The sequence below is a fragment of the Botryllus schlosseri genome, chromosome 3 (genome assembly GCF_051294905.1).
Source record: "Botryllus schlosseri isolate E-star chromosome 3, Bs_hap1, whole genome shotgun sequence".
In the NCBI taxonomy this organism is placed as follows: domain Eukaryota; kingdom Metazoa; phylum Chordata; class Ascidiacea; order Stolidobranchia; family Styelidae; genus Botryllus; species Botryllus schlosseri.
Window position 1 is genome coordinate 20,444,765 of NC_137238.1, and position 17,425 is coordinate 20,462,189.

At 37.6% G+C, this 17,425-nt stretch overlaps 1 protein-coding gene and 1 long non-coding RNA gene across 2 annotated transcripts in view; both read left to right on the top strand.

Moving 5' to 3' along the window:
- Positions 1 to 17,425, top strand: part of LOC145436055 (uncharacterized) — a 307,559-nt gene that overhangs the window by 143,757 nt on the left and 146,377 nt on the right. The gene's annotated exons all lie outside the window — the stretch shown is intronic.
- The window catches only part of LOC145435397 (NFX1-type zinc finger-containing protein 1-like), a 98,023-nt gene that overhangs the window by 2,031 nt on the left and 78,567 nt on the right, over positions 1 to 17,425 (top strand). Inside the window, exons 2-6 of the mRNA XM_080312673.1 lie at positions 893 to 982; positions 1,051 to 1,137; positions 1,209 to 1,307; positions 1,369 to 1,443; positions 1,508 to 1,638. Coding sequence (XP_080168799.1) covers positions 978 to 982; positions 1,051 to 1,137; positions 1,209 to 1,307; positions 1,369 to 1,443; positions 1,508 to 1,638 — 397 coding nt within the window. The 5' untranslated portion in view covers positions 893 to 977. The remainder of the gene's footprint in view (positions 1 to 892; positions 983 to 1,050; positions 1,138 to 1,208; positions 1,308 to 1,368; positions 1,444 to 1,507; positions 1,639 to 17,425) is intronic.

Consider the following 17,425-nt stretch of genomic DNA (forward strand, 5'->3'; position numbering starts at 1 on the left):
TAGGGTAGATATAGATCCTTTGACGAAGTATTTGTACTAATAATCTTGAACCGACTATTTTGAGGATTCTAACCATCCCATATAGAAATACATATAAGTCGGCTATATCGGGTGGTACTTGTTTGTAGGCTCATACAACATGTTTTTTGGGAAGTATTTACACAATTATGGCATAATTTTACAACTAAAAAAAACACAATTATTTTTAAAAGGCTTTTATTTAAAACACTGCTTAAAACATGTTTTAAACAAAGTGCTTTAAAACACCGTTTGTTTTAAATGCAACCCTAGCTTGGACCAAAATTCAGTGGTATCAACCGATGTCTTTCTTTTTGGAAATTAGAACATAATTACTGAGGGTTTCAAACATTGGCATGTTTGTTCTGCCTCTTGGCTTTACAGCAAGATTTTTCGTCAAGCATACTACATTCTCCTCTACAGATTCACTTCACTTGTGGTAAGCCATGGTGTGAATAATTTAAATTGCGCAATTAAAATATGCCAAAATAAAAATCTCAAATCTTCGCAATTGAAATTGTGTTAGTCAAATCCAAATTTGGCGATACATACATGATATACCACATAGTCTATCTACAAAAGAAAGCCCAGCCTTTATGCAGAGAAACTTGAAAATGTTGGTGCGGGAGATTTTTGTTTTACCTGTGTCAACTTTTGTGAGTTTTCAAATCAGGACATAAAATTTCATCATTTGTGACGACAGGACACCCAAAATTTGGATTTTTTTTAGTCATAACCCTAATAAGCATATGCACCATTGTACCATACACGTTCAACTGACGTGTGAACTAATGTGTCATATGTAATAATTACGTAGCAATATAGCCTACCAATTTTTACCCTGCTTCACAAAACACATCTGTGTATCCGACAGTATACAGGCCGACGACCATCGTATTCAGGAAAGCAGTAGCTCACGCCGCAATTAGTCCCGAGAGGCATACCATCATCATGCCTACATGAGGTTTGCTGCCTCGTTGTTTCTAGCCGAATAGACTATACAACTTTTTTCTAATCACGCTGTCTTCAAAGTGTTGGACACGGCCGTCGCATTCTGAAAAACGGAAGCTCAAGCCGGACTGAACGAGACGAATCGTACAAACGTCATGCCTACCAAAGGTTTACTGATTTTGTTCTGCTACACAGAATAAATATCTAATATGTTATCGTGTTGTCTTCAAACGTCAAAGAAACACCTACCATCGCCATATTTCGGAAAATAGAAGTAGAAGTAGAACCAGAGGCGAACACGGAGCCGGAGCGTCATCCGAGCGTCTTAACTACAATAGGTGTGTGATACTGAGCCATCTATATGCATTTTTACAACTTTGAAAAAAAAAAATTCCACAGGGACTCACGTATCCGAAGTGAAGCCACGCGTCAGCCTCAATCTGGAAGGTCAGGTGGACATCCTCACAAGATAAGGTGTTCAACTTGAATTTTTTGCTTCCACGAATCAGCATCGTAATGCGTATGTTCTCGCATAAAGACCGCTCGAATACATTGACTTGAAAACGATGGCGGAAATGAAGACCTCGGAGGATATCACGGAAACCTTAATCCGAGACGAACCACGCCTGAAGGAACTTCTACGGGATGGTCGAACACTATTGGATGCTGGTTAGTGGCTGACTTCATTCATATTTATTGATTTGCGTATAGACAGAAATCATGCTGAAATCTCTGCACGTGACTATGTCCTCGAGAAAAATATCACTATTATTGTATTATTTAATTACGATTTTTATCAATTCAAGATACCACACAATTGCAATACAAAAACAAGAAGAGACAGAGTCGAAATGAGTTGATGAAGTCAATCAATAACACTATGACATTGACCTACAAATATAGTAACAGTAACAGTAATACAGATGATGCTCGTGGACACATGGGGGTGCATTGATCATTTTTCGTTTATTATGATTGCTGATCTCCCGATTTGTAGCGAGGGCTGGATTTATACACTTTTGAAAAACAAATGCCCGGCAACATCCCGACCGATTATAGCATTGGTCCTTGAACTGGAGGTAATTACCCCCAAAGAGGTAATTTAACAATTTCCAGGAGGTAATTCTTATTGACATTTTGTACAAACTTATGACGCTGCACTGAAATATCTTCAAACGTAAATAATAATGTAGGCTAACATAGATTTTTGCGAGCTAGTATATATTTTGTTTCAGTTAACAAACCATGCCTGCTGTGATATCATAGCAACCACTAGTAATTATAAATAACAGGGTCTAATGTAGCTTAGTATAGTGCTAGGTAAGTCCAATTTATTTTGCAGCAGTATGGATCAGACATTGTTAAGCATGCTGACATATTGAAAGACAACAAGGGGAGTCCAAGTTCAGCTTTACGCCTATAATCCAATAACAATATCGTAGAAATATATTTGTTAGTATTGGAAAGTGTAGTGGTCTAGTCTAGTCAGAAAAATTAAGTCTGACATCATTAAAGTGACTTCGAAGAAACGAGGGAAAGATAGTGGAAATTTTTTGGGTTCGCCGTCAAAATGGACAATCAATCTTCGTCATAATGACATTTAAGCTTCTGATTGAATTTTCCTCAACTCATTGCTGTAAAATAGGATATTCTGCAATGGTATCTATCAAAACGAAATATCGAAATATGTTTGCGATTGTCAATTAAATGAGATGCTGTCCATTATCCACCGCTTTGCCTAGATGTGATCAGGAGATAACACAAAACAGCATCAGCCTTCCCATTGACTTGATGTTTTCAACATACATTTCCGTGCACATTATGACGTCACTTTATGTTGTTTTACAATAAATTGAGTGAAAGCTGTAATTTGTTATTTTTTGAAAAGGGGTAATTGCATCCCATCATTTTTCTTCCTGAGGGTAACGGTATGAAAAAGGTTAAGAACCATTGTATTATAGGTTCATCGATAACACTGGTCAACAAAAGAAAAAATATTCTTAGGCAAAACATCTGAGAGGCGTTACTGGGGTTTTTCGAGGTTGCTGATTACGAATATCACATTAGTTTTGTCCGATTGGCTCTTTGTCAGAAGATATTTACACCCCATAAAAGCCCAAAATTACTGTATTTACCGTTAAATATTTCAGTTGGTATGAAGAAAATCGTAGTTTTTTCTAATTTTATACTGCGCATAAACAGCTAATTTACTATGAAGAACTCTCATATCATTCTCAGTCATTCTATTAAAAGCAGTTTTTCAAGCCTAAAAATTGTACTTTTGCACAACGGAAATACATATTTACCTGCATCAATTGGTCATTCTACCAAGATTAGAGAGGAGTCTAAAGCTGTAAAATGTGTCCTTGAAAGGCTTAACTACAAAACTCATGTCACATTTCATTTGACTGATTAATGGATAATTTTCTGCAGAGTCTACAACGTTGGTATACCTAGTAGCCTTATCAAACGAGAAGCTTAAATCTGGTATCTGGTATATTCAAATACCGATGAAAGATTCCAATTTCACATCAGGATGGAGTCCACGGCGTGTTCTTTCTCCTAAGATGTAGTATATAAAACTTTTTAGATGATCACAAAGCACCCAACAGTTGGTCCCAAAATTCGTATCTGCATATCGAAAAATTGAGCTCAAACATGAGCATAAAAGTTCACTTCCAGTTCAGTGATCTTGATATATTTCCTTATCATCTTGTTGATTAGCAAGGGGAGAGGCTCTACCAAGACATCAGAACAACAGAAAAAGATATCAGGGCAGATGATATAAGCAATTAAACATATTATGTCAGACCATTGCCGGAACCTTTCGAGAAACTGCACTAAAGAGTTTACAGGCGAAAATCGTGCAAAAACAATAATTGTGAGTTATAAATATATCAATAATATCACAATCCAACAGATTATTTCGAATTTACAATAGGTGGTTGACATAAAACTGATTGAATTAATGGCAGGTTATCTGAGTATCTTGGTGAATACTTTTATACATTACTGGAGTTTATTTATTTACATGATATCCTTGAAAGTCTGTAACTATGATAAATCTATTACCCCTAAATATAGTGCTATTGTTCTATTTTGATTTCAAAGAGTCTTTATGTGTAAAATAACGAGTAGATTGAATTTGTAAAATTTATTTTTTTTATCTAGTCATTACCGCGAAAATGGAAGATTTTGGTCGAAATAGCCCCATGGGTTATCTCCACAACAACAGCCAATTTGAAAAAAAAATTAAGGTCATATTCGGAATCAGTGCCATTCAGAACCCCCACAACCACTCTTACTTTGTCTGCCTAAAATATGTGTTTACCAGTGTAATATTCGATATCGCACTTTGAAAGACTTTTATCTGTATCGGCCCTTGAAGGTGGAATATATCGACAATTTTCGTGACGTCACAACTCGGTAGTAAGGGTGAGGACTACAATCTGCAACTGTTATGCTAGGAATATTGATATATTCCAGCATACATGCAGAAGTGGTCAAAGTTGTTGGTGGTCCTACTTGGTATTACTAACTTGGTAATCAAGTCGAAGTAAAAGTAACGATTTCCAAGATCAAAAGAGTATATGTTAGTAGTTAGTATGATCGCTCGCGATTCGTAATGGGCTCTTATGGGCCCGCTGACACGGTGCCTCGAAACTCGTGTTGGCACGGTGACCCTTTTGACCCCCCCTTCCGCTCGCACGGTGCCATTGTGTCTTATGGGCCCTCTCACACGGTAACCCTTTTCGGTATAGGGATCTCTCACACGGTGCCTCGAAAACTCGTGTTGGCACGGTAACCCTTTTCGGTATAGGGATCTCTCACACGGTGCCTCGAAAACTCGTGTTGGTGAGTCGTACTTTCAGGTATAGGCATCTCTCACACGGTGACTCTTCTAGGTATAGCCATCTCTCTCACGGTGCCTCGAAAACTCGTGTTGGCGGGTCGTACTTTTGGGTATGGGCATCTCTCGCACGGTGTTGAATATGTCTCAGGTATGGTAAATAGTCACGTGATTGGTCCTTACTAAATGTGTATACCCCAAATTATTATATATGACCGATTCGATTTGATCCCAACGTTTACGGTGAGTGCGACTTCAACATATCGTTATTCTTATGGACGCGGCGATGATTCGTACTTTCGGGTATAGGCTGCGGGCGGAATGTCGTACTTTCAACAAAAAGGGTGTGAAATAGTTTGCTAAATCTAGGAATCAGTCGCATAGTAATGTTTGGGCAATTAGATTACCACAGTCCCAGCGTAGACGGCGATACGAATATCAACAATAGCCGCGTTCACAAACTAACACTTCAAATAGGTGTGAAATAGTTTGCAAAACCCCGCAATCGCTGACAAGATAATGTCTCGGACATAGCCATCTTTCGCGGCTTCGTGTTACAGGCATATCGATCGCTCACGCGGTGAAATTTTCGTAAGCAGTTTGTCACAGAACTTGATTTCGCTCGTAAGATTTAATAAGTAACGAATTACAGACCGCCAGTGTCGGTAACTTGAATAGCGACAAATTGTCACTTATTTCTACTCTAACCCTAATCCTTTGTGAAGTGTACGCTTATTCAAAAAGGTGCGAAATAATTCTAAAATCCTACAACCACTCACAGGGTAATGCTTCAGACATAACCATCTCTCGTGGCTTGTGGTTACATACATCGCAATCGCTACAATGTAATATGTTGGTAGTTTGGTGCAGAACTGGATTTCACGAGTCTGATATAATAAGAATATTACCTATTAAGTAATAAGCACCGAATAACAGAGCCGTCGCAGACGGTGACTTGAATATCCAAGATTTGATCCTTTTCGCGATCGCTATATGTTTCACGTTGACTTTGGTTGCGTGATGCGAATCATGAGAATATTCAATCAATGTGTCAATTTATCAACTTGAAATGAAACTCACTACACCAACCAAGTTGATTCGTATTTGAATGTGTTGATCCGGTACAACTCTAATCCTTTGAGAAATCTATTTACCGCGATCAGTTGATTCGAACGTAACTTGAATATTGCTGACTCCAACTTCAGTCGCATCGAATTATTCACACATTCCACGCTGCTGTTTCACACCTATAGAATCAATACCAACTATAACTCTACAAGAATCAAGAATCACAAGTACGTACATTATACAGTTATTGTCTTTATCAACTTGAAATCAAACTCTTAACAAAGACACGCAACTAATCATTTACCAACTCTAGCATTACCAAAAAATTCAGGTATTGTTGATTGAAAATCCTTGAACCCGTATTATTAAGAGTGTTATAGTACGACGTCGGAATCCACTCGCGAGATGTACTAAAGGTAAATCCAGATAATCCAAAATGAAATATTTGGACTTTGACATAGTCTGAATTGAAATAGAATGACAAACATGACTAACAACTTTCAACCCAGTCATATTTAGAGATTATACGCACATTGATTCGAAACAAGTAATGAAACATTACAACTCTATTCGCGACCTGTCTTTACGTTTGTCAAACAGAGTTTCAGAAATATTATCACTATGACATCTCAACATTTTAACATCTTGCCATCAACAAAAGAGTAAAATACAAAAACCTTGTCAAGTCAATCCGTTTGTAACTCACCGAACCAAAGCAAAAAGTGTCCATACGAAAAGTAGACAAGACTACGCAAGTAATCACAAAAACCTCAAACATATCAAGTTCGGTTTTAGGTATATACCACCAACTCGTCTTTTTTGTTCAACTGTAAAAGTCGTTACTATGCCGCAAGACAAAGAAATTACTATGCGGTATATTTTGTAAGACAAAAGTAATTACTTCTCGGTGTCGGCGACTTGAGATTAACATATTATATTTGAGAATACGACATTTGAAAGTATGACCATCGTAGTTTCTTACAATCGAACGCAGGTGTTATATCGAAAATTATCGTGATGTAAACATAAGGATTGTTACATCGATTTAACATACGAGATTTTGTAATGGTCTATCATGACTTGATTATTAAATTATTCGCGTTAATTAGACACGGCGTTGTGGTAAATGTTATGACAGCAACAAACTTTTCAGTACCAACGTTATTAACATATTAAACTGTAAAACTATGTGTGTCTGAAATGTTCTTGATAGGAAAATTACTCCACCTTGGTGAAAATCACTCTGCGTATCGCGGATATCAGAAAATATTTCCAGTAACCAAGACTAAAGATGAAACGACAATATCGGTATTATTACATTCAACAATCAGTACAATTATTAAAATCTATCGTTCGCGATAAACAGCACTAAAGATGTAACAATTCCAGTATTCATACATTGAACATCCGATACAAAATGCTTTATTATCCGATTCCCAACGGGTAATTGAAACGACTAAGTGTAGAATCAGTATATCACAATATCGTTACTATTGAATCCAACGATTTATTGTCGGAATTTGTGACAGAGAATTGAAACATATGCACTTTACAGAGTGTGAAAATATCACTTTGAGTATCGAGTACCGTTCGAAGCTAGTGATCAATTCTTAATCATTTCAGTAACTCCCCGTTGTGCGTGCTAAATGTAAAATATCGCGAGGTTATACACTCTAAGACTTTGATTATTGCAAAAGTAAATTGTGGTATGTTTGTTAGATGCATCCAATTCAACTAGAAGTGTCTAGTGCCCAACACTCGTAATATCGAAAAAGTACTTGCTACACTGTTATTTGCTAAACGTGTTTTGCATTGTTGTTAATTTCTAGTATTGATTGTTTTTGAACCCTCAAATAATAATTCCCGACATGAAACTAAGCCGCCGAAAGTCGTTACCATCACAAAGAAACAATTTACACGATGTTTGCCAAATGTATCCTATAGTTAGGTGTACTGGAATTATTTGTAAAACACACTCTGGTAAAGAAATCGAAAAGATATCCTACACCTAAATCTGATAAAACCATTTTGCACTTTGTGTTCGTCAGTAGTATCCATTTGAATTTTTCCATTTCCACTCGTCAAAGTAGATGTAATCATAGTCGCTATAGAACTTACTTGGATGTGTTTGAATTCTAGACATAGTTCTAATTTACTCGACGCAAGACCCAAGAACAACCGTAGTCTACAACCGTGCACACATATCCAAAATATCGCACACTCCACTATTCCTAAAGTACAAACACCCGATACAAAATATTACTTGTTGTGTTGTTGCGGCATCATCTTCACAATATCACCCTCAATACAAATGATGTTTATGTGTAACACGCTATTGATTTGAATCACACCCACCTGACGGAGGAGGATTTACTCAATCTTTACAAAATGGATATTGACCAACATCACATCATCGGATTGTATCTGTTTTGCTGGATATGAGTTATGTTAGTTTAACAGTAAACAAATTTCACCCTCTTGGATTATGAACTCAATGCGTTAGCAGTCATTCAATATTTTGTTTGTGTCAACTAGTTACTTTGTATGTTACTCCACAACTCTTACAAAAGTACGAAGGATATTAACATCACACTAAGTCAGGGGTGGGCAAACTTTTGAGCTCGCGGGCCGCATTCAACATCTGAATGCATTCGCGGGCCGCACTATATAAAATTGGGATTGTAAACCAAAACTCAACATGGCTATTTGATTATATAGTGAGGACATGGAGACAATATATGTGCTTATTTAAAACAAGCCAAATATTGCTTTGATGATATCGTACACGCGTCAGAATCATATAGTGGCGAGATTTCATAGGCTGGCGGACCTCAAAACTATAGAGATGAAAGTCGATTGGCCCGATTCTTAGAACAGGATTGAAATATAAATCTGTGAGCAGAGATCTGTTCATAGATTTAGTAATTGCACTTTGGGCTCAATTCCAGGACACACAATGCCAACAGCAACATAACCATGTTAGCTTCAAACACGCTTCTACTATGTCAGTGGTTCCCAACCTTTTTCCTCTCGTGCCCCCCTTGGCCGATATTTGAGATAAAATCGAGATCGAGAGGCTGTCGTGGACCCAATGAACTCGTCTCGTGAGCCCCACTTTAGCAGGGGGTGTAATATCTACGGAAGGCATTTAAACATACACCTAGATTGAAATCCGCCAAAGAATCAAACAATTGTAAGGAGTTAATTTCTACTTAACAGTTCTATACCATAAAAATTTAAAAACCTTTTGAACCCAGTGTATCTTCCGATACAATGCCAAATCCAGATTTCCCCTAAAAATATTAAGCCAGATTCCCCCCCAAAAATTGCAAAATTACCCCCGCCCCCCTCTGGTTGGGAACCACTGTACTATGTAATTCATACTAAATAAATAGCAATAACTATGAACTGAATGAAATCGCGCGGAGCGCAAAATTTTTGTCAGTTGAGCTCAGCTTCGCGCCTCTTCAGATGCTTTCACGACCCCAAGGGGGCGCGTCTACCACTTTGAAAACCACTGTCTTAGAATTATCATGGTGAAATATACTAAGAAAAAGGTAATCAACTCCCTGCATCAATTCGATTTTTAGTACGCATTTTATCAAAATTGAAAATTTGAAATGTTTCATTAAACTCTCGCGGGCCGCACAGAACGGCGTGGCGGGCCGCATGTGGCCCGCGGGCCGTAGTTTGCCCACCGCTGCACTAAGTAATTAACTTTACTCGATGTTCTCGCATTACGAAACTAAAGAATGGTTGGTTAGACTCTACAAACTGTTTCGATATCACAAGAACTTTATTGTCTGAATGGGTGTTCATGTATCTTAATAATCAAATAGTTCAACACAGAACTAGTACTAACAGAAACATCAGAGAGTTGTTTACACAAAAGTTTGTATATGTGCACAGTATGCGAATACCATGTGTAAGTCCAGCACAATTGCGGTATCCATCCTAGTTTAGTTAACACAAATTTATTACAACGGGGCCACGTAAACTTTCGTGAAAGAAAAGCATACTCACTCCCAGAGGGTTATGTCAATGCCATAGCAGTACCCCAACAACAAAGTACATATGTTTTCTAGTCACGGTCCTTACATCTTTCACATAGATCAATCTACTTTGCTAACGAAAAGTGCTGAGTCATCACATGATTGCCCTCACAACATAACAGCTAGAAGATATTATCATACAAAAATATTCCTAACCCTTTGCGCACCAGTGACAAATCATACAACAAACATTTTTTGTGAGTCGAATTGTTGTTCAGTGTCAAGTCTACCTGTTGAAACGTACATTAAAACAACACAGTCACAATTCAATTAAAACCACGAATCTATTTTCATTTCGTCACATATAGAAAAATAAATTTTCTTTCCCCAACACATACTTGTAACCAATCGCTTTCATTAAACACACAACTCCATAAAAGTATTTACTTTCTACAACATAGACATTTCGATGTAGTCAAGAAATATTTTTATTAATCAAAATCATCGATTTCTGTTCACGGCGTTAGTGTGTGCATGTCATACCTGTGGACCCCGTATTAAAATGGACACGACACGACTGAATGTAAGGGGGTAGAAGTCTATCGCATCGATTTACATGTGGTCTTCGCTACGGTTTCAAAAAAACGAATCATCTATTTTGCATTGGTCGAGACCGAGCGAACCAGTTACATGTATTCGCGGTAATGATTTTGCTTGTCATATGCGAATGATAGGGTTGCTACTCCGACAAATCAACATACAACAATCTTCTGACGATCATAATAGCAATTTCATTTTCCACCCCTTCGTAATTGTATACGCACGAAAAGTATATTGTACAACTCGGCAACTACGTTTAACAAGACCAATCACACTACCAGCGTTGAACACAAGATACCTACCCAAGTCAAAATATCATACTGGTTTGGACAACTGACGTTTACCTGTGTAAAATTATCATTTTCGCCTAGAGGTCCCTTTTCCTTTGGAAATCTATTTTTTTTTCCCTGGGTAACAAACCTTTTTCACTTGGAAATCTATTTTTTGTCTGGGTAACAAACAATTTTCACTTGGAAATATATTTTTTCTCCGGGTAACAAACCTTTTTCGCTTGGAAAGATATTTTTCCCTGAGCAACAAACCATTTTCAATCGGTGGTCCGTCGTTTACCTGAGTAAAAATATCATTTTCCTTTGGAGATCCGGCGTTTACCCAGTGTGACAATACATTTTCACTTGGAAAAATACTTTTACCTAGAGTAACTAATCATTTTCTCCTGGGTAACTAATCATTTTCTCCTGGGTAACAAACCCTTTTCGTCTGGAAACTATCATTTACCTGAGTACCAATACCGTTTTTCACTTGGAAATCTATCTTTCCCTGCGTAACAATATCATTTTCATTTTGAAATCTGACAAACACACCTGACAATTTGATATTTTTGTATATTGTTACAACGGACAGTGACAAAATACACACCAACAACGACTCCGATACATTTGTCTAATCAAATATTCACTTGCTCTGATGCATCCCATCAAAATCATTGGTTACCCACATACAATAACAATGAGCTGTTGTACATCGACATGTATGTTTTCGGAATTGGCGAATAAAGAGGTTTCCGATATGTCCGTGATGTCCGGGTTCGTGCTTTGGATTTTCCAGAGTCAAAATGTCTGAATAAAACACCTCCTCGACTTTGGTAACTGGTGGATACACGGATAATGGTATTCGGAAAACGGATGAATTTATGTTCCCCATCGCGCTAACAACTCCGGGTTACTTGCGAGTTTCCTCAGGTCTGTTTACTATATTGTGTCTTTACTGATCAATACATGTCGCTCCAGTCAGCTGAAACCGGATCACTAATATGAGAAAGTGTGTGGGGGCCTGATCCGGATATTCACTCATGAACCAACGACCAATATTCAAGTAAACATGTTACAGACCGTGTTTTGTCTCCATGAAAAATACCAATGCATACACCATCACATACAAGTAACGTCACGATTGTTCACAAGTATTCGCGTAAACGAGGTGTACATACAATGTGTCGGTGTACAAACATCATGGAAAACAAATTCATGTTCTCAAGTCTCATCATGCGACGACTCTGTACATTCAATGTGGGCATAGATGACTTGGAGAAAGGCAAGCGGTCATATTTGGACGTTACATGGTCTTAGTATTAACCGGCCTCCGCCCAACTTGCGAAAAATGAATCTCACACGAGTACAATCCTCACACGGTTTACACCTTGATTTTGCAAGATTGTTTGGATTCTCAGGTAGACTTGCATCGTGATCCAGACCTCGACATACTCGGTTTGCGTAACTCGCTCAATCCCTGCGTATCGTTGGTTATAACCTGCTAACTTTTTCGCCGAGACCGCAGTGTTTCACCTGGTTTTATGTATTTGGCGATCACCATCGTTATCAATCTTTCAGGCGATGAATATGCCGGATGTTGCTACACCCACATAACGACTCCAGCTAAACATCGTGAGCAGTGACTCCGGATTGAAATCGTAAACAGGGACTCTGTGTGTGTGAATCTCGAGTTCGAATACGATTAGATAACGTAATCCAAGGTGTGTCTCTGCGGGTTGAAGACTGATTTCTTGTTAACCACTCCGCAAGAGGGTGCTGTCTCGTAATTCTACATCTCGTTATAAAACGTGGTTGGAAACTTTTGGCCTAGTTGATCCAGCTACGTATTGAAACGGTGCACCCACGCAGATCACTGAGAAAACGTTGTCGTTACCTGACTATATCCACGAGTAATTATGGGACTACGCGTAACTTTCAATAGATTCCTCTGGCCCCACAACGTGGTCGTTTTACGACACAGACAAGATGCAGCGGTGGAAATATTGAAAATGAAAAACGATACCTTGGTGACATTTGATTTGGATTTTACACCTGATGAACCATACACTCGATTGGTACATTGGGATGACAACTCTATCGTCGAGGTCGAGGGAAAAAAAATGTACAGATTTGTTGGCGTTGTGGATATTCCGCGAAAATCAGGGTACATGGTTGTGTATGGTTCGCATATTTGACTGAGAATATATCGGTATGCATAATGCAATGTCCATTGTATCATGACGTGTGTCATCTATGCCCACATTGAATGTACAGAGTCGTCGCATGATGAGACTTGAGAACATGAATTTGTTTTCCATGATGTTTGTACACCGACACATTGTATGTACACCTCGTTTACGCGAATACTTGTGAACAATCGTGACGTTACTTGTATGTGATGGTGTATGCATTGGTATTTTTCATGGAGACAAAACACGGTCTGTAACATGTTTACTTGAATATTGGTCGTTGGTTCATGAGTGAATATCCGGATCAGGCCCCCACACACTTTCTCATATTAGTGATCCGGTTTCAGCTGACTGGAGCGACATGTATTGATCAGTAAAGACACAATATAGTAAACAGACCTGAGGAAACTCGCAAGTAACCCGGAGTTGTTAGCGCGATGGGGAACATAAATTCATCCGTTTTCCGAATACCATTATCCGTGTATCCACCAGTTACCAAAGTCGAGGAGGTGTTTTATTCAGACATTTTGACTCTGGAAAATCCAAAGCACGAACCCGGACATCACGGACATATCGGAAACCTCTTTATTCGCCAATTCCGAAAACATACATGTCGATGTACAACAGCTCATTGTTATTGTATGTGGGTAACCAATGATTTTGATGGGATGCATCAGAGCAAGTGAATATTTGATTAGACAAATGTATCGGAGTCGTTGTTGGTGTGTATTTTGTCACTGTCCGTTGTAACAATATACAAAAATATCAAATTGTCAGGTGTGTTTGTCAGATTTCAAAATGAAAATGATATTGTTACGCAGGGAAAGATAGATTTCCAAGTGAAAAACGGTATTGGTACTCAGGTAAATGATAGTTTCCAGACGAAAAGGGTTTGTTACCCAGGAGAAAATGATTAGTTACCCAGGAGAAAATGATTAGTTACTCTAGGTAAAAGTATTTTTCCAAGTGAAAATGTATTGTTACACTGGGTAAACGCCGGATCTCCAAAGGAAAATGATATTTTTACTCAGGTAAACGACGGACCACCGATTGAAAATGGTTTGTTGCTCAGGGAAAAATATCTTTCCAAGCGAAAAAGGTTTGTTACCCGGAGAAAAAATATATTTCCAAGTGAAAATTGTTTGTTACCCAGACAAAAAATAGATTTCCAAGTGAAAAAGGTTTGTTACCCAGGGAAAAAAAATAGATTTCCAAAGGAAAAGGGACCTCTAGGCGAAAATGATAATTTTACACAGGTAAACGTCAGTTGTCCAAACCAGTATGATATTTTGACTTGGGTAGGTATCTTGTGTTCAACGCTGGTAGTGTGATTGGTCTTGTTAAACGTAGTTGCCGAGTTGTACAATATACTTTTCGTGCGTATACAATTACGAAGGGGTGGAAAATGAAATTGCTATTATGATCGTCAGAAGATTGTTGTATGTTGATTTGTCGGAGTAGCAACCCTATCATTCGCATATGACAAGCAAAATCATTACCGCGAATACATGTAACTGGTTCGCTCGGTCTCGACCAATGCAAAATAGATGATTCGTTTTTTTGAAACCGTAGCGAAGACCACATGTAAATCGATGCGATAGACTTCTACCCCCTTACATTCAGTCGTGTCGTGTCCATTTTAATACGGGGTCCACAGGTATGACATGCACACACTAACGCCGTGAACAGAAATCGATGATTTTGATTAATAAAAATATTTCTTGACTACATCGAAATGTCTATGTTGTAGAAAGTAAATACTTTTATGGAGTTGTGTGTTTAATGAAAGCGATTGGTTACAAGTATGTGTTGGGGAAAGAAAATTTATTTTTCTATATGTGACAAAATGAAAATAGATTCGTGGTTTTAATTGAATTGTGACTGTGTTGTTTTAATGTACGTTTCAACAGGTAGACTTGACACTGAACAACAATTCGACTCACAAAAAATGTTTGTTGTATGATTTGTCACTGGTGCGCAAAGGGTTAGGAATATTTTTGTATGATAATATCTTCTAGCTGTTATGTTGTGAGGGCAATCATGTGATGACTCAGCACTTTTCGTTAGCAAAGTAGATTGATCTATGTGAAAGATGTAAGGACCGTGACTAGAAAACATATGTACTTTGTTGTTGGGGTACTGCTATGGCATTGACATAACCCTCTGGGAGTGAGTATGCTTTTCTTTCACGAAAGTTTACGTGGCCCCGTTGTAATAAATTTGTGTTAACTAAACTAGGATGGATACCGCAATTGTGCTGGACTTACACATGGTATTCGCATACTGTGCACATATACAAACTTTTGTGTAAACAACTCTCTGATGTTTCTGTTAGTACTAGTTCTGTGTTGAACTATTTGATTATTAAGATACATGAACACCCATTCAGACAATAAAGTTCTTGTGATATCGAAACAGTTTGTAGAGTCTAACCAACCATTCTTTAGTTTCGTAATGCGAGAATATCGAGTAAAGTTAATTACTTAGTGTGATGTTAATATCCTTCGTACTTTTGTAAGAGTTGTGGAGTAACATACAAAGTAACTAGTTGACACAAACAAAATATTGAATGACTGCTAACGCATTGAGTTCATAATCCAAGAGGGTGAAATTTGTTTACTGTTAAACTAACATAACTCATATCCAGCAAAACAGATACAATCCGATGATGTGATGTTGGTCAATATCCATTTTGTAAAGATTGAGTAAATCCTCCTCCGTCAGGTGGGTGTGATTCAAATCAATAGCGTGTTACACATAAACATCATTTGTATTGAGGGTGATATTGTGAAGATGATGCCGCAACAACACAACAAGTAATATTTTGTATCGGGTGTTTGTACTTTAGGAATAGTGGAGTGTGCGATATTTTGGATATGTGTGCACGGTTGTAGACTACGGTTGTTCTTGGGTCTTGCGTCGAGTAAATTAGAACTATGTCTAGAATTCAAACACATCCAAGTAAGTTCTTTAGCGACTATGATTACATCTACTTTGACGAGTGGAAATGGAAAAATTCAAATGGATACTACTGACGAACACAAAGTGCAAAATGGTTTTATCAGATTTAGGTGTAGGATATCTTTTCGATTTCTTTACCAGAGTGTGTTTTACAAATAATTCCAGTACACCTAACTATAGGATACATTTGGCAAACATCGTGTAAATTGTTTTTTTGTGATGGTAACGACTTTCGGCGGCTTAGTTTCATGTCGGGAATTATTATTTGAGGGTTCAAAAACAATCAATACTAGAAATTAACAACAATGCAAAACACGTTTAGCAAATAACAGTGTAGCAAGTACTTTTTCGATATTACGAGTGTTGGGCACTAGACACTTCTAGTTGAATTGGATGCATCTAACAAACATACCACAATTTACTTTTGCAATAATCAAAGTCTTAGAGTGTATAACCTCGCGATATTTTACATTTAGCACGCACAACGGGGAGTTACTGAAATGATTAAGAATTGATCACTAGCTTCGAACGGTACTCGATACTCAAAGTGATATTTTCACACTCTGTAAAGTGCATATGTTTCAATTCTCTGTCACAAATTCCGACAATAAATCGTTGGATTCAATAGTAACGATATTGTGATATACTGATTCTACACTTAGTCGTTTCAATTACCCGTTGGGAATCGGATAATAAAGCATTTTGTATCGGATGTTCAATGTATGAATACTGGAATTATTACATCTTTAGTGCTGTTTATCGCGAACGATAGATTTTAATAATTGTACTGATTGTTGAATGTAATAATACCGATATTGTCGTTTCATCTTTAGTCTTGGTTACTGGAAATATTTTCTGATATCCGCGATACGCAGAGTGATTTTCACCAAGGTGGAGTAATTTTCCTATCAAGAACATTTCAGACACACATAGTTTTACAGTTTAATATGTTAATAACGTTGGTACTGAAAAGTTTGTTGCTGTCATAACATTTACCACAACGCCGTGTCTAATTAACGCGAATAATTTAATAATCAAGTCATGATAGACCATTACAAAATCTCGTATGTTAAATCGATGTAACAATCCTTATGTTTACATCACGATAATTTTCGATATAACACCTGCGTTCGATTGTAAGAAACTACGATGGTCATACTTTCAAATGTCGTATTCTCAAATATAATATGTTAATCTCAAGTCGCCGACACCGAGAAGTAATTACTTTTGTCTTACAAAATATACCGCATAGTAATTTCTTTGTCTTGCGGCATAGTAACGACTTTTACAGTTGAACAAAAAAGACGAGTTGGTGGTATATACCTAAAACCGAACTTGATATGTTTGAGGTTTTTGTGATTACTTGCGTAGTCTTGTCTACTTTTCGTATGGACACTTTTTGCTTTGGTTCGGTGAGTTACAAACGGATTGACTTGACAAGGTTTTTGTATTTTACTCTTTTGTTGATGGCAAGATGTTAAAATGTTGAGATGTCATAGTGATAATATTTCTGAAACTCTGTTT